Below are 18,656 nucleotides of genomic sequence, written 5' to 3'. Positions count from 1 at the left end.
CATCGGGGCTGGACCCAGAGTTCTTGCCAGGTGTCGTGTGCCTCAGAGAGTCTGCACCAATTTACCTGCGAGTCCCTCAATCGGTGCCCCTGGTGTGGGTACCAAAGAGGGCTCCACTGAGCCTTCCTCTCTAACCCTGAGGCATGGCGGCTTTGGGCGGGCGAATGCTGGCAGGACGTGTCTCTCGATGGGGATCGGTACCGCTGAGGCGGGGACGCACGCATAGGTCCCATCGTGGGTTTTCCCCGAAACCAGGGTACCGTGGCAGCTGGTGTGGGCTGCACCGGGAGCATCAGGATCTCGAGCCACTCAAAGAGCTTTGCGTGTCAGTACTACTCTCCGGGAAGTAGGAGATCTTCTCCTCCCAGTCGTCTTTGACTTCTTGACCTGAGCCATGGAGAGGGACCAGTGGCTGGCTTGTGGATGGCGCTGGCAGAGCACTGCGCATGGAGGCCACGGTGCTCGGTACAGAGTCGGACCACTGCTCTGGTGCCAGAGTGAATGCCAACTCTATTAGGTGCGCTCTCAGATGGATATCATGCTCCTTCGTCCTAGCTTTAAAGGACTTGCAGATACAGCACTTGTCACTTATGTGACCTTTGCCTAAGCACCTTAGGCAGCTGATATGTGGATCGCTGACGGGCATAAGCCATTTGCAGGGATCGCAGGGCTTAAAGCCTGGGGACCGGGGCATCCCCCGTCCGAGTCCCATTTGGGACTGAGAGAGTTGAGAACTACTACTAAGTGCAACTAAAAAACTGCTAACTATATACACAACTATATTACAGGGTTTCAACATTCACAAGAACAGAAAAATGAAACACTAGCCGAAGCAGCAGATGTTCAGGGCTGCCCGGGGGGGGAGGGCAAATGGGGCAATTTGCCTCAGGCCCCCACGAGAATATAGTATTCTATAGTATTACAACTTCTTTTTATGGAAGGGGCCCCCGAAATTGCTTTGCCCCAGGTCCCCTGAATCCTCTGGGCCGCCCTGCAGATGTTTCAGCACCGTCACTGGCAGCAAGAAGAAACTGAGGGTGTGGGGAGCCGGCGGAGCTCCTTATACTGCACCATGCAGGTACCACTCCAGAGCAGGTCCCTACAGAAACTGCTAAGGGAAAAACTTCCAGCGCCGGTACATGTGGAGAGCACCCATAGCTAATATGGAATGGACATGAGCAAGCACTCAAAGAAGAACTACAACTTGCCTTATCTTCACTAGGATATTACCACGAATTAACTAAGTTGAGTTAAGAACACACCTTTTTCCCCCCCAAATGAAGACAAGACCCTGGACTATAAAAAAGGAATTATAAATAGCTGTACTTTTAAATTTACTTTCTGAATGAAATGATAGTGCTCAAGGAATAAAACTGAATGTATTGAGCTTGAAGTTGCAATGAAGGTGCATTAGCTGAAAAAAAACCAGATAAGCAGGTTATCAATAAAACAAGTAGGGTATGTCTACACTTAAAATGCTACAGCTGCTCAGCTGCACTGCTGCAGAGCTTCAACGTAGACACCACCTACGCCAACAGGAAAGGTTCTCCTGTCGGCCTAGGTAATCCGCCTCCAAGAGGCGGTAGCTAGATCAACCGAATTCTTCTGTTGACCTAATGCTGTCCACATGGGGACTTAGGTGGGCTTAACAATGTACCTGGGGGTATGCTTTTTTCCCCACACTTCTGACCAATGTAGTTAAACCAGCCTAATTTTCTAGTGTAGACTACACCATAGTCTAAATATGTGTTTTATTTCAGAAGAAATACTCTGAAAATATCCCATAGTGTGCTCTAAACAGTACAGCAGTATACAAAAGTTAGAACCATGTCAATCCCTACATGCAACGGGAAATGCCCCGTCTGTGGAGACTGCACAAAATTATCTAAAGAGTATGATAGACAATTTAAAGAGTCCTACTATGGTAATTCGAATATATAAAAATACTTTTAGCAGATTATGCATAATCAAAATACTAACCTATTACATACAGTACATTAAAGGCAAATTACCTGTATTCAGTATTTACAGTAATAGAACAACTGAAAAAATGCAGTGTTACCTTAAAGCAATCAAACAGGTGATCAAGTTGTTCAGGAGAGAAATCCCAAGCCAACTTTGCAAGGAGATCATGTACATTCTTAACAATGGCTTCATGTTTTCCTGCCTGTCACAGAAACAAAATTAACATTTGTAACTACCTATATGAAGATAAAGATAGTAAGATATAATGCTTCAAATTAGTCAGATGATTACCTGAAATGGGTAGGAAGAATTACCCACTGTGACTAGATATCTTACACTGAGGACATCTGATTGTCTGGTTCTATTTTGTTAGTTTAAGTTAAAAAAAATCAGGTGAAATACTTAATGGAGGGACTGGGTTTTAAAATAACCGGTAGGTCAAAAATTTCAAGGTTTTTCACAATTATGTAGAAGATAGCGATTTCTACAAAGAACTAAAATTAAAATATTTCTAACAAACAAGCTGTCCCGCACATCAATGCATGTTTCATCATGATGCTTTGTTCTGTGTCTAAATGGATTTTAAATACAGTATTTCTATACTGTGTCTTGAACTCTTCCTGAGATGGTAGGGGAGAATATTTAATGGCTAATTGAAGGCCTTCCTTAAAAATTGGCTGACAGCACTGTAAAGGTGAACCTACCCATTGATCAGCTGTGCAACATCAGAAAACAGCCATGGTAAGGTAAGGTGTCATACAAAGACTTTTTAAAATTGAGGGGGGGGGGGGGGAGAGAAGAGAGATGCTTAACCGGTAATTGTTGACATTTTGATTTGGGGTAGAAAGTAATTTTTTTCTGGTTTAATGCTAACACAGATGCCTTATTTGGGTTTTGTGCCTATCAAACATGAGGATTCCTGACTAGATGAACCAATAGTATGATTTGAGATGGCATTTTTTTAAATAGACATTTCAAATAATCAATATGTAAAGTTGCAGGACTAACCCATTATTGTAAATTGTAAAGCTTAGAAAACAAAATTTAGAAATACTGTCAATCTCATTCAGTATTAAAAATGAATGCATTAATAGTAATGAAATTCATTACTTTGCAAACTCTGCATCAGTATTTCACTTCACCCCTTGCAGTCCTCAATTCAATATCTTTAAATTATATGGTGCGCAGTGTTACTACTTCGTATTTGTTCTAAATTTTATGCAGTGACTTTTACTTTCATATTATGGTCCAGATTTAAAAAAAGAGAATGACTGTGGCAGTCATACTGCTGAATATTTCAAATGTTCAGTAATTTTAATTTTCCTGATTCAGTAAATCTAAACATACTTTTCACTCTTGGAATTAAAAAATTTAAATGTAAATAATTCCAATCTTTTTAGAAATTAGTGTCCCCCTGCTGACCAATTTAAATCTCTTTTTTTTTAAATCAATTCCTCCAGTTTCTTCTCTGGACTTCAAAGAAGTCCCTCCAACTGGTTGTCTTTCTAGTATTAATGTGACATGCATTTAAATGCTAACTTCTAATCGCCATTAAACCAACATCATACGGAGAGAGAGGTGATCATCACCAGTCCGAAGTGTCATTGGCCTTTTTTCCTACTCATATCTAATTTATCCACTATCATGCCAAAGCCTATTTTTGGCATTTCTGATCTTTAGCTTCTTTCCTCCCACTGAATCTGTTTATGATTATTTTCCAAGTCAATCTCAATTTGTTATTTTCAGCCCATTTCTGGACTCATTCATTCTTTTTGTTACTATTTATGTGTGCGCTTTTCACATTATGGACAGCTATGAACACAAGGTCACAGCACAAAGGACAGTATAAACACCACAAACACAGAAGAGGGGATTACTCTGTCCCCAATGGTGTTTGCAACATCTCTCAACTTAGTATCTGTGAATTTTCAGTGGGGAAGCTTGCGAGCCCTTACACAAATGAACTGGACAACATTTCTCTGCCTATGGATCAAAGAACCAGTTGATGGTAGTCATTAACACTTTCAACCCTACCACCCCTACCCCCACACATCCATCCTCCCAATACAGTTTAAAACATTGACACCATGAATGACTTATCTCCAGACCAAAAAAAAAATAAGAAAGAAAGAATGGGGGAGGAGGGAGCATGGGGGCCCACAGAGTGCTCCTAGCATGGGGAAGAAGAATGTGGGCACACAGCCCATGGCATGTGGCAGAAAGGAGATATCGGCAGGCTCATAGTAGAAGGAGGGGAAGGAAGGGCAACAGGGCGCTTTGCATGAGGGAGAGGGTGGTGGTGCAGGGAGCCCCTGAAATAGAAGAGGGCGAGAGGGAATCAAGGAATGGAAGGAGACCTCAATGAACCCTGTGACCCTCTAGGTAAGGGGTTCTCAAACTGGGGGTCGGGACCCCCCCAGGGGGTTGCGAGGTTATTACTTGGGGGGGGAGGGGGGTCGCAAGCTGTCAGCCTCTAACCTAAACCCTGCTTTGCCTCCAGCATTTAGTATGGTGTTAAATATATACAAAAATGTTTTTAATTTATAAGGGGAGGGGTCACACTCAGAGGCTTGCTGTGTGAAAGGGATTGCCAGTACAAAAGTTTGAGAACCACTGCTCCAGGTAATATGCTGTTTATTCCCACATCTAGATCATTAATTAAGGAAAATAAGATTGAGTCCCAACATCAATTCCCTCCCCTCATGACACTTCCCTGAAACTCAATCTGTTGCCACTGAGCACTAGTATTTGCTTTCAGTATTACTCCCCAAACCTACATGAACTAGGTTTGTCTGCAGGAATGCATGAGATACTTGAAAATGTTATACTAAAAGCTAAATATTTTAGATCTCCTAACAGGTTAAAGCAGCATGATTTCCCCTGTTCCCCACAACATGTGCTGGTTTGATCTTATCACTGTATTTTTATTCTAGTGCTGTAACGAGACACTCAATCGGTTTCCTTGGAACCGAGGTGAGGACTCAGTGTAACTGTTGGAATCTTCCTTTATTTCTTAAAAAAAAAAAAAAAAAAGACTAAAGATGAGCACACTAGTGACACTACAGGCTTTCAAGAACAGTCACTACTTTTATGGCTATACCGGGTGTTTGGAATTCACGGTTTCACCCTTTATTTCCTTCAGAAGCTTCAGAATACTCATTTGGCTCTCAGATTTATTGCACTTCATTTGCTCTTCTTAGGGCTTGTCTACACTTTAAACGCTACAGCGGCACAAATGCAGTGCTGAAACTGCACCATCATAGCACTTCATTGTAGACATTACCGATGCCAGTGAGAGGTTCTCCCATCCGCGTGGGTAATCCACCTCCCCCAGGAATTTTTCCTTTGAGCTAGTGCTGTTTACACAGGGGGCTATGCCAGCCTAACCACACTGCTCAGTGGTGTGGATTTTTCACACCCCTGAGCAACATAGCTGGGTCAACTTAACTTTTCAGTGTCGATGAGGCCTTAGAAACTTCATGGGAAATGGTACTGTGTTCTCAATGGAAATTAAAGCACTGTCCCTAAAAGAAATTTCCCTTGTCCTTTACAGTCAAACTAGGCCAAAATAGTCATTTTAAATGGTTTACACTACTTCACCATTATCTTTAATTGCCTCATCTTTTCCACTGGTGAGCTAGAGAATCTAGAATCACAAGCCGCTTAATAAATATTAATTCTTCCTCTGTACCATTTTTTCATCTGTGCCTTTAGAATTTATTACTTCCTGCATAGTTAGTCCTGTCCATTGAACTTTTAGCACATTTGAAAAGGCAGCCTGAGATCCTGGACTTGAGTCCAGCTAGCAGTCTAAATTTAGCTTTCAAGATTTCCTCCTCCATTTCTTTTTGTATATACCAATGCACACCACCAGCAACACAAACTCAAAGCAGATTCCCTTCTACACGAAATCCATTACCCTTCTTCCTTATTTGATAACATTTATTCCACATAACAAATGGCATGAAATTTGACTTAAAATTGTCAGGAGGTGCTATAAAGTAAGATCAATCCTGCTCAAGGCAGTAGTTTAATTCCTTACCTGAGCTGCCCAAATGTTGTCAAGATCTTGTAAAGTGAGGGCTTTTTCTTTGATGACAAAACGAAGTATCTTCTCTAATTTTTCTACATACTGAGGCTGATGAAGACTATCTCGTAATACAATCGATAAAATATTATTCTGCTGGATCCATTCCTAATTTTAATTAAAAGACAATTTCAAAATATTGAAGTTTTTTCAAAAAGTAGATTATAGTTAACCAGAAAATATAACAGAAATCATTCTGTCTCTTATAAAGGTAAGACTAACACACCAAAAGGAAAGAATATTTATACTTCACTTTCAAGTCCTAGAATGCAATATCACCTCTCTTCCCCCAAATCAGAGCAAGTCAGTACTTTATACAATTCTGATATCCTACGCATTGTAATACATACGATTTTTTTTTCCTGCAGTTGTCTTTCGAAGGCAATATCAGCAATAATTCCCATGCTTTGTAGCTTCAGTGGAAAAGGACACTTCACTACAAATGTTTTTCAAGCAAAGTGAAACTGAACTCTGAACATAAAAATTCTCATACAACTTCCAGTGTAAGGGGACAGGGAGAAGACTGAGTGTATCCTACTTCTTCCAGGGATACACTTTTTTTCGGTAGCTTAGAGTCATTTCAGTGACTCCGGTCTAACATTTCTGTAACTCAATTAGTACACTTGTAGCATAGCATATTACATAACAAGAGGATGATAAAACACTGGAAAGCATGAGGGAATAAGCTATATTCTGAAAAAGGAACTCCTTAATCAGCTTCACCTCTTTAAATGCCTCAACTTCTACTTGAACTAGAGAAAAGAGTTCAAGCAAGATTTAAGAAGTGGAGATAAAAATTAAGATGATTTCAAAGGTAACACTGATATAGTACAAGGAACACAATGTAGTCCAGCTCTTTCATTCAGACCAAGGCATCAGCAGAATGTCTGCTGAGTGCCAGAACCAAAAAGGAATGAGTGAAGGTGACCATCCCTTCAGAGTTGCTATACTCGATTATATAACTAGAAGAGTCAATAAGACTTGGACAAATAATGTTTTTCAATTATCTGTACTTTATATTTTCCAGTATAAAATACATTATTTCTGTCAAAAAACTGAGTATTTCTAACAAGAGTCAAACCTGCTTGAGACACCTAATTCCACAGTTATGTCAAGAGCCCTTATTCATTCGTATAGTACATATAGCGCAAATGCTACATAATCCTGCCCCATAGCATTCATCCTACAGATTATGAATTTCACAGCAGGGAAAAAAAGTCACTAAACCCAGAGAGCATGTGAATTTTTTAATCTCTCTCTCTCGCTAAAGCAAACAGCTGAAGCAATAACATCTTAAAATGCAGCATGTTGGAACTTGATAAAGGTTCTATTTCAGAGATTCCTCAAATCTATACTCAAGGACAAACCAGCACTCAAAGCATCTGAATGTATGGACTGTATATTAAATTTAAAAATGATTATGAATCTATTTACACATAAAATCAGAATGAGCTGTTCTACCTGTAAAAATGTATCTTTAGGTAAATTTATAAAAAAGTCTGTTACCACAAAACTATTCTACGAAAAGTTTTTCAGTTAGGACGCAAACTGAAGACCCGCATGTAGAGCAATCACTTTCAAAATTGAATCTGAATAATTCTTTTTAAATTATCAACATTTCTCTCAGAAATTACTCATGAAATTTTGTATAAATTAATGTTATATTAATTATAGTGGTACAAAAGTGTCAACTTCCGTACACATCTATTTTTACATTCAATTTAAAAAAATAATTTTTAAAATTGTGCTATAGCTTGGTACACAAGATCCACTTTGAAAATAATTTTTTGCAGCTCTTATAAATCCCTGAATACATTTTAATAGCAATCCTGATACAAATATAGTAATGTCAACAGAAAAGCCATAAAAACCCTTATGACATACTAGTAATTACTGCGAGTAATTATAAAGAGTTAGTTTTCATGACTTTGGATAAAACCAGATAATGAGGATTCACAATATGTACACATTACTTTACCTCTGAAGAATTACTATTACATTTCAAGAAAAAAGGTCTTTTAACATAATTCAGGTAAGAAGAACAAAAACTTACTGCCATTCTCTCTGCTGTAAGCCACTCTTCCTCTTCAGGATTACCATGCCGATGGGTATAATATGACACACTAGATATCACCTTGTTAACTTCATTTAGTGCATTCATTTTACCATTGAAAGAGGAAATTTGCAATAATCTGTAAGAGATATTAAGTGTAAGAAATGCAAAAAAAAAAAAAAAAATTACCATTCCAACAGAAAGAGTGCCTTACCTAAGTATCATTTTTAACCTAAATATTTCTAAGTTTTTTACAGTTTCTTCTTGTCCTGGGACTCTTGAAGCTAAGTTCTTTAGAGATTTGATTATCATTGACAGAGCATCATTTTTGGCTTCATTCTTTGCTTCTTTTTTCAGTTCATCATCAGTTAAGTTTTCTAAAAACTGTGGAACCATTTCTATAATTGGAAGGAAGTATTTCTTCACTGTATGTAGCGTTAGAAACTCATAGCATTGTCCAAATGGTCTAAAAAACAATAGAAAACATCAGATGTATAGTGAATACTTGTCTACTTTTATTAAGATATTAGAATATTTTGTTCAGGAAATTTTTTTACAAGTGAACAAAATAATGAAAAGTAATTCAGATTCCAGACATTTAAGTAAACAATACTTGATAGCAGACCATAGTACCCCTTTTCAGAAGAGAGAAAATAAATGGATACTTGAAATCCTTAGCTCAATATTTGCATTTATTTTCAATGAACATATCCCAAAATGACTCTGCTTTCTAAGGAACTTACTTGATGAGAGCTGCAATTATCTGAACATTCAATGCTGAGCCACTCATAAAACGATCATGCAGGATCTGAAACCCATTTAATGTGCCAAACTTGTTGATGAGATCTACTAACCAACCCTGCAACACAATAAATTAGTTACTTCCTCATTTTTAAAAACTGATACCATTATAAAAGTGCCAGAAATACAATATTAGCCATTACAAAATAAACATCACTTTTGTTTAGAGACTCATTATGCAACAAATATAATCATGTTTTTCTATTTGTAAGGGTAACAAGTTACATATGATCCTACACAATCCAGGACGTGCTGTTTCTGGATTGTTGTGTTTATTTTTTAAGCAGAAAGATGGTTCTGTCTTTATTCATTAATAAACCAAAGCGCAGACATTGTACCTTTTAATTATTCAAAGAACTTTGTCAAATATAATTTGTTTGTGTATCCATGTACTGAGTAGTAAATTAATGGTAAGCAATGCATTTCTGTTCTAATTTTGGTCAAATTAATTTAGCAGATACTGACTAACAAGTGAATCTTTCATCTTGCTTTTTCATTAGGTGAAATCTGCCCCACTTAAAAAAAACCCACTGACTTCAATATGGCAAGAATTTTGCCATTATTATTTCCATGAGTGAGACTATTTGCACTAAGCAGCCCCAGAAGGATAATCAATTAATCATTTGATAATAAATGTCCAAAAATTATAATATATGATAACATACATTCCCAATATTATTTAATACTTGGACATGTACATGCATAAAATCACTCCCCCCACCCCCAACATCTATTCCTACCCAATCTATTTTTACCTTGTTGGTATAAGGTACCATTGAAACAGTATCAAATTCATTTTCTCTTATTGTGCACTGCAAATCAAAACTGCCTCTTTCCACATGGAAGCCCATTTTCTTCCAGGGTCATTTGCCTACCAAACCTTTTTTTCCCCCCCTCATCAGATCATATGAAAGTTCAAATGTATCATATTCCAAGTCTTTTTCTGATCACCTTGTGCGATCACCAAAACCTGACATAAATTGGGGGGGGGGGGGGCAGAGGAATGTTTGTTTCCTGTTCATCCTGAAGCCACTGGTTCTACTCAAATTAGCTTCCTATATAATAAACACGTCTCTCTGAAAATATGAGAAACATTATGCTTAACTTGGAAGTTACTGGAAGAGCAGATCAATTAAAGTTTGTTTTGATTTCTAAAAATGACAGAAATGTCTTATTAGTAAACTGGCTAAACAAATATATTCCAAGACTCTTTCAAGTCTTTGAAACTCAAGTTCATTATTTGAGTTAAAGTCTATTATTTGCAATGTGTGCCACTGGCAAATTAAAAAGCAAAACCAAAAAACCCTTATTATATCTCTAATTCTACCCTAAACTTAAAGGGTAGTTCTCTACAGATAGGTACACATTTATGAAGGAAGTAAATAATAAGCCAAGTAATCTATAAATCTTCACATTATCGCTATTTTCTGCTTCAATGGTGATTCAGCTTTTAGCTAGATGAGAGTTTCACCAAGCCAAAAAAATCAATCTGAGTTGGCTGGCTTGAGAAAAATCACATATTGCTTGAAACAGCTAGCCCACTCTGGTTAATCAGTGGTATACATCATACCATCATCCTCTCTATACCTGTTATTTCTATCTGGGATGACTATAGGAAAATTTGTGTCTGTTTGGTGGTGGTTGGAGGGCGGGGACAGTAAACTAGGCAAAATGTTCATTAGACCATGGTTATTTTCCCTGGCCAAGAATTTGCACGGTTCTCCCAGCATTTCAAATCATTTTCAGTTTGATGAAGTAACAGTTTGATACTTAAATCATACAGATGTTCTATGTTGAAATTTGAATTCCCAGATACCTTATACAATGTGGTGTTCATTTACACTCAATACTTCTCTGAGGGAATGACTTCTTTGAATCTGGCAAATATACAGCTAGCAGCATAGTTTAAGCCAGAAACTTTCCCAAAAGATGAATTTCTTATAATGTTAAGAAAGTGTTTGGTTTAATTTAAAAATAATAGTGTCCCATGCGCTACTTTGTGGCATCTTCCAGTTTTACTCCTGTAACAAATCAGTTATCCGCTGTCTTCTGTGCAAAATGCTCCATGGCCAGTGCAAAAAGTAAAGGATACCGCAGACACTCCTGTTGAGTTCCACTATATAAACTATCAGAGAAAACTTAACCCTATTAATTCCCATAGTTGCTTTTAGCATGGAAATAAGACCAGTAATCCACTTAAGGAAATAAGGGCCAATGGGTAACAAAACTTTTAAATAAAATATTCCACTCCAACCTATCAAACACCTTCTGAGTCAAGCGATTAAATAAAATTATTGTTTTAAGATCTGGCACTATGAATGATTTATAGATTCAATAGATTCCAAGGCAAGAAGAGGCCCTTTCTGATCATCTAGTCTAACCTCAAGTATTGTATGAGCATTATCTAACACTTGCCTACCCTTAATGAATCCAGTTTGATCTAGCTGTATGTAAACTAACAGTTTGGATAGGAAACATGGAGATAGTATTTTTGTTAAGATTTTTGTATCATGACTCGATAACTACATGTGGTACAATCTTTTCCAATCTTAGAAAGAACCCACAACAGTGGTGTCCTTTATAGATGGAGGGCTCATATACACAGTGCAGCAATGCACACTATGGGGTGAGAATTCTAAAGTGCACCAAAGTCGAGCACTAACTGGCCTGTGTAAATCATGCACACCAGCAAGGACTGCACGGGCCAGCTAGTGTACATGGTGTGTTTTAGAAATCACACGTCCACAACACGCACTGCGGCACCATGTAGACAAGCCTTAAGAAGATCTTTCCCTAAAAAAACAGTATAGAAACATAGCCCTTGAAGGACCTCCTAAAACCTCCTTGTATACCTTGTAAAATTAAGATGGATAGCCATAAGATCATGAAGTTTACCACTTTTCTTGCTGGCGATTGCCTCAATGACCACCTCCTATATAATTTCTGCATCCAAAGTTTGCTTATGAATCTGATAGATCTGTGGCAAACTTACTACTTCCAGATATTTTGAAATAACTTCAGACTGTGGAGGGTCTGAAGTTATTCTACTAAGCATCAAAAGCAGTACATATTTCATTAAGAGTAACTAGCTGTTGCTGATCATTTTCAAATGGTGGGGGGAAAGCCCTGAGGTTTCTAATCCTCAGGTTTTCCAGCCAACAACTTACTGCATGTATTTCCTTTTTCATTTAAAATTTCTGCTTTGTATATCTGAGGGGTTTTTCAGTGATGTCTATCGTCATGATATTCAGTTTTCCCCTAACAATAGTTAATTGTTTATGATTTTAAGCCTATATGAATGTGCTGCTATCTCCATTTCATGTTCCATTTTTCAGTTTTTTTTTCTGTCGGTCATATGGCCCATTCTGTCAAGCAGAGATGGCATGGATCCAGATGACAAATCTGACCTCTCTGCTGGGCCAGTAATTCTGGAATTGCAGGAAGAAACAGTAAATTGTCCTGTGATAGTTGTAGTATATACTCCTGGGGGAATTCACGTCCCCTGCAGATTTCTTTGCAAGAGTGGTCAAGTGCCTCTCCCTGGCAGCACAGGCAGGTTGGTTTGGGCGCCCGGAGCAACCAGTAGAGACGTAAATCACCACCAGAAAGGGGGTCCACGTGTGAGAGAGAGAGAGACAGACTGTCCCTCTCACTCGCTATTGCGGAACACTTGGGATGGAGGGGCAGGGCTTAGGGGTGTTTCTGAGGAGGTAGGTGTGGGGCAGGCTCTGTCCCCTCACACAGAGCAGAATGTAGCAGCCTCTCTGCTTAGTGAATTATTTCCATTCTCTTTGTGAATTCCCCCAAGAGTATAAAACAGGTGTAAAAGTTTTACGGCTCCTTTACATTGTCAGAGTGGTATAAAAGACAGTATGGCCTTATAAATGCTTCTGGAGCTTTAGTGATTAGGACTGGTCTACATTTTTGGACTGAAAAAATTTCCTCTCAAAATGTACTCCATGAACCAGAGCTTTGGAGCGGAGCCCAGAGCTGGAGCGCGGAGCAGCTCCGGAGCAGTGGAGCTGCAGGTTTTTGCCTGGAGCTGGAGTGGAGCCGGAGCACAGCTCCAAAGCCCTGCCATGAACTGTTTGCTGCTGACCTTTCTGGAGATGCCAATATAAATTGTGTGTTTGATTCACCTGCCCTCACTTGCCTATTTTGTAACACTCAGCATATGACTGAATATATTTGTTGACTAAACTCGAAATAAAGGGTGAAACCTAGTTACATTACTATTAGGCAAGGGGGTTTGCTCTCTACTCCCATTCTCTACCCAGTGTATTGTAGTTTAAATAAAATTACTGAAATAATTGAAACCAGAGTGATTATATTGTGTTATTTTGACAAAATGTGCAGAATTTTGCAGAATTTTAAAATACTGTGTGCATAATTTTTAATTTTTTGGTGCAAAATTCCCCCAGGAGTAAGTATGTCTGAGAACTACTATTGTCTTCCACAGGATGGGACAATCAAAAATCTTGGTTTTTCTTCTTTAATTTCCCCTGAGAACTGTCAGAATTAAATGAATTTGGAAAAAGAGAGATAGGGAGAGAAGAACTACAATGCATTCTCCACTCTAGTTTAGAAGAAATGTTTGAGATAGACTGGTTGTCTGCTCCTGCTCTGGAGAAAAACCAAATATTGGATATTTGGAGTTGTATTTTGTCGTAAATAAGACTTTCTCTGGATAGTTCCACACAACGATATGATGTTCCTGAGTGACCAACTTATACTAATTGTGCAAGTCTCTGCTGAGTTGATCTGACAGTATATTGTCCTTGTCTGTAAGGTGGACAGCAACAAGATAAATCTGGTGTATGATACACCACTCAGAGAATTTTGGCCTCTTTGCACAGCTAGCTGGAATGTGCTCCCGCTGCTACTTCATGTGAATATCACTGTACTATTATCAGTAACTATTTGAACTATTCTGCGAAGCAGATGAGGGAGAAAGGAGCAACATGTTGGGCTCTGAATTCCTAAATATAATTATGTGGAGCTTTTTCTCCCATAAACTCCAGTGACTGAGTCTTAAATTCTTTCAATCAGTTCCACACTCCAGACTGAGAGAGTCAGAGGTGGCTATGAAAGACAGAGCTGGGTTGTTGAACGCAACTCCTTTGAGGACATTGTGATGTGCAGTCCACCATATGAGGGTTAGGGACACATCCTAGGTAGTGCCAAATTCATAAACATGTTGCCTATATTGGCATATGTAGCATCTTGCTAGCCAATGCTGTAGAAGCCTCATCTTTAAATGAGCTTATGAAGTTACATATGTCACTGAAGTCATAATGTCCATCAAACTAAGGAAAAACACTGTTTGAAATGAGTTTTCCTGTAGTACTTCTATTGCTATAAATAAGGATTTTTAAATATCTGTCATCTGGAAGAAAAAAACTATTTTTGGGAGCCCATAACATCCCTAATAAAAATTATAATCTGGATTGGAAATTGTGTGTCTTCCACTTTACCTTGAACCCCAGTGTTTGGAACAGAGTCATGACTGTGTCATATCTTTTGCTAGGTCCTTCTATGAGGATATCCTAATGAGCCAATCATCCAAACAAGCAGACATGGATGTCCTACATCGCAAATGTGCTGCTTCCATTGAAAGGCCCTTTGTGAACACGCAATGTGCCATAGACATGCCAAAAGAACATCTTTGTATTGGTGATGTTTTCCCATAACCAACCTTAGGTATTTTCGATGTGAAAATCTGAGATATGAGAATAGGTACCCTCTAAATCAAGAGGTCCCAAACCAAGCATGGGCGGATATGATCACAGGTAGGATAAGGATGAGGAATTTGAACTTTCTGAAGAGTTAGCTTCCAAAAATCTGTAAGGGGTTGGGAGACATTTATAATTCTTTGATATCAGAAAATACATGTGAAAAAATCCCTTCCCATGAAACTCTTTAGGAACTTCCTTTATGGCACCTGACTCTACAAATGAATGAGCTATATGTTAGCAAGTTCTTGTGCGAAGAATCTCTGAAGAGGACTGGTAAAGGAGATAGTGTTGACTTGAATGGGATAACTGTTAGAGAAGATGCCCCTCCCCCACTGTTCCCCCTCCCCTGCAGCTTCAGCTCACTGCACCGCCAGTGCAATGCTCTGGACAGCAGGGCTGAGAGCTCTTGCCAGGCAGCGCAGCTGCAGAGCCGCGGCTTGCCCAATGCTCTGAGCTGCGCAGTGGCATGGCTGGCTCCAGCCAGGCGACACGGCTGTCTATCCTGGTGCTCTGGGCAGCGCGGTAAGGGGGCAGGGGGGATTGGATAGAAGGCAGGGGAGTTTGGGGTTGTGGGGGAGCAGGGGTGTGGATAGGGGTCGAGGAGGTCAGAGGGCAGGGAATGGGGGGTTGAATGGGGGCAGGGGTCCGGGGGGGGGAAGGGGCAGTCAGGAAAGAGGGGAGGTTGGATAGGGTGGCGGGGGGCAGTCAGGGGCAGAGGTTCCAGGGGCAGTCAGGGGACAGGGAGAAGGGGTGATTGGATGGGGCAGGAGTCCTGGGAGGGCCATCAGGAATGAGAGGAGGGGTTGGATGCGGCGGCAGGGGGCAGTCAGAGGTGGGGGGTCTGGAGGCACTATGGGGATGGGGAGCATAGATGGGGCAGGGGTCGGGGGGGCATCAGGGGACAGAGAACAGGAGGGGCCAGATGGGGCAGGAGTCATGGGGGGGGCCGTAAGGGGGCGAGAAGCGGGGTAGGAGGTTCGGTCAGATGGGGGCGGGATCCGGGCCATGCCTGGCAGTTTAGGGAGGCACAGCCTCCCTTAACCGGCCCTCCATACAATTTCAGAAACCCAATGTGGCCCGAAGGCCAAAAAGTTTGCCCACCCTTGGAGTAGAGGCATGAGAGGATTCTAATGGGCACTACTACTAGATGATGCCACTGGACCAAGGTACACCATTACCACATCCAAAGAACGTGAATGTGTAGACATCACTTAAAGAATAATTCTGCTTTTGACAATATGATTTTTAACCAGATGATGCATCTTTACAACCATGTTACACCTACAAAAATCAAAGTAGTATGAAACAGGAAATCCAGTCACTCACCATGGGGACCCTGATTGTGGAGCAAAGATTAAATATGTGAGGAAGAAGGGGAAAATATTGGAGACGCTCTTACAGTCACAAGACTTAATCAAATATCAAAACAAAAAGCAGCAAGTGTTATGTGGCTTCTTTCCTCCTAAATTATTTTTCTAATTGGATACGGAGTGATTTTATTTAATTACAAATATTAATATGGACTTCAGTTTTAAGGTTTTAGGATTTTAGTTTGAAAAAAATAAAAATTTACCTTTGGTGATCGTGGGTCAGGAGGACGGGCATAAAGTTCATCTTCAGCCAGTTGAACTCCCGCAGGAACTGTTTCAGAGGGACGTGTACCATTATAGAGATGAAATTTGCAATGAGGATTTAAGGCCATTGCAAGAAGTTCAAGAAGAGGAAACCAATCTTGGGACAACTTGGCCACACATAGTTCTACTAGACGGTGAGTGTTGTTAATAATACACCTCTATTAAGAAAAAGATATTTAACAGTTTTGGCAATTGACTGAAATGTAACAAATTACAAACTGTATTACTGCATTCACAGAAGCAAAGTTGTCTAAGCTGAACCTTTCATGCCTATTTTCATAATTGGAGAGGGGGGGTGAAACAAAAATCTGAGCTAATCTTCTCAGTGCTTGAGTTATCAGTGGTAGGAGAAATACATATATTTTTTTCTACTTCACTTTTTTCCCAGACTTATTTACTCACTAGTAACTCCACAACCTCAAATTTGGCTAGTCCTTAATGAGAGGAAAATTTTAGTGTTAAGAAGTTGTTCATGAGCATGCACAAATCAGCAAAGTTTCTAAAGCATTTACCAAAATATAAAGACATAGCTCCATGCCCCTGAACTATACAATTACTCTGGGGAGTAGAAAGGACTACAGACATGTGTCCAGCATAACCAGGAGCCCAACAAGGGGTTGCACTGATAAACGCAGGAAGGGGACTTTGATACCCCCCCATCACACCAGGCCTTAAGTTTGATTTCTTTTCAAACCAAACTTCCTCCTAGCTCAAATGTGATCTCCAACTAAACCAATCTCTCGCTCCCTTCACTACTCGCCTTACAGGTCGGACCATGAACTTGTGAGGAATGAAGGGAAGGAAGAAGGAAATATATTTCCCAGAAGTCATGGAATTGTGAAGAACTGGCAGAAGGAAGCTGACTTTCAAAAACTGTTCATGGCTGCAAATAAGCAGATGGCCTCTGCAGCTCCATCACTGTTTAAACTTACTTGCTTTTCATAAAATACAATACAAACTTACATGAATCTCAAATTTCCAGCCGCTCACCGCCTCATCTGTAAGGATTTTTGTGAAAGATATTGTTAGCCCATCTCGAAAAAATCTCTGACATGCTTCACTTTTAACATCAAGGCCTGTTTAAAAGAGAAAAGGGAAAAATCAGTTAATATACTCCATTTTACTGGTTCTCTACAATGCTCACTTAACATTAAACAATCATATTTTTGGACTTACGCTTTTCACATCCAAGGACTTCAAAGTGCTTTACAAAAAATGAAGATTTAAAACATTGCGTAGGGTAGCTATTATCAAGCTCCTTTTATAGACCGATAAACAGGCATGGGGGGGGAAGGGGTCTGCTGATTTTCCTACTGGATACATAGTGAATCAGTAGCAGAACTAAAAATGAAACAGCAGCTCTGACTCCCAGTCCCCTACTTTAACCACTAGACTGCTTTCTCCCTATTTTTAGATCTCAACTCCTAATATTCGAACAATTTCAATATACATTGAAGGGTTTCTCAGTTGTAGATATTTCCTAATAAAAGGAATATAGCCATGCAAACTAAAAAAGGAATAGCGTTCGAATGTCAGAAAGTGTCAAAATTCAGTGACTAGACTTTAAAATTGCCAATTAATTTTCCCTTCTCCCATCAAATTTCACTTAACATTTCAGCTTCAAAGTTTTCTTTAAATTACAATGTAAACTTTAATTTGGTGAAACTGATTAATTCCAAAACATTATTTTTGATAGAACATCCTTTTAAATAGTAGGTCCTATATTTAAATTGCTTTAAAAATTGTAAATGTTTTCTGCTCCCTTGAGACTTAAACAGTCTTTTGGTCATGTCAAATCAAGAATACAAAACCACACCCCTTCCACTCCTTTTTTTGTTTTGTACACACTTGCCTTTTGTCTCTTCAGTTTCCTGTTAGTGATAAAAACCAGCTTGCAGGGTACATACGCAGGGCCATATTTACAACATAGACACTAAATGCCCATCCCTAGGGCCCCACATCCTTGAGTCATGCAACTGTATCAAAACTTTGGATTTAATGCAGGGGGGGAGGGATGTACAGTTACAAAGGAAAATTGTGAAAACATGATCAGAGTGCAACAAATGCATAGAGCGCTGCTCAGGTCTGCAGAGAACCTGAAACAATGGCTCTGAGAGGAGTGGACTTTCCCATACATCTCAAAGCAGTGTTAATTTTCTAAGACCCACCCCTGTGGTAGGTCTCACCAACACTATCCCAGCAGAAGACTGTATGTGGCAGGGAAAACTAGAGTTGGCCCTGCTCGTTCACCCAAATAGATACAAGCACCTGCAGGGGTAAATACTAGAGGGGCCCCTTGCAGCTACCCCTGCCTCTCCAGGGAACGGGAGTCGAGGAGAAGCCTAATGCTGTTCCTGCACTGAACTCACTCCAAAGCAGTA

At 39.7% G+C, this 18,656-nt stretch overlaps 1 protein-coding gene across 4 annotated transcripts in view; it reads right to left on the bottom strand.

The window, feature by feature from the left end:
* Positions 1-18,656, bottom strand: part of USP9X (ubiquitin specific peptidase 9 X-linked) — a 202,218-nt gene that overhangs the window by 135,688 nt on the left and 47,874 nt on the right. For all 4 annotated transcript variants that reach the window (XM_039522093.1, XM_039522099.1, XM_039522109.1 and 1 more), the window contains exons 5-11: positions 17,239-17,351; positions 16,215-16,433; positions 8,849-8,964; positions 8,320-8,571; positions 8,106-8,244; positions 6,008-6,160; positions 2,063-2,167 (exon numbers count right to left, since the gene is read on the bottom strand). In XM_039522093.1, the coding sequence (XP_039378027.1) occupies positions 2,063-2,167; positions 6,008-6,160; positions 8,106-8,244; positions 8,320-8,571; positions 8,849-8,964; positions 16,215-16,433; positions 17,239-17,351 (1,097 nt within the window). The remainder of the gene's footprint in view (positions 1-2,062; positions 2,168-6,007; positions 6,161-8,105; positions 8,245-8,319; positions 8,572-8,848; positions 8,965-16,214; positions 16,434-17,238; positions 17,352-18,656) is intronic.

The sequence above is a fragment of the Mauremys reevesii genome, linkage group 1 (genome assembly GCF_016161935.1).
Source record: "Mauremys reevesii isolate NIE-2019 linkage group 1, ASM1616193v1, whole genome shotgun sequence".
NCBI lineage: Eukaryota > Metazoa > Chordata > Testudines > Geoemydidae > Mauremys > Mauremys reevesii.
The sequence above is the reverse complement of the archived record's forward strand: the minus strand, read 5'-3'. Positions and strand labels throughout refer to the sequence as shown.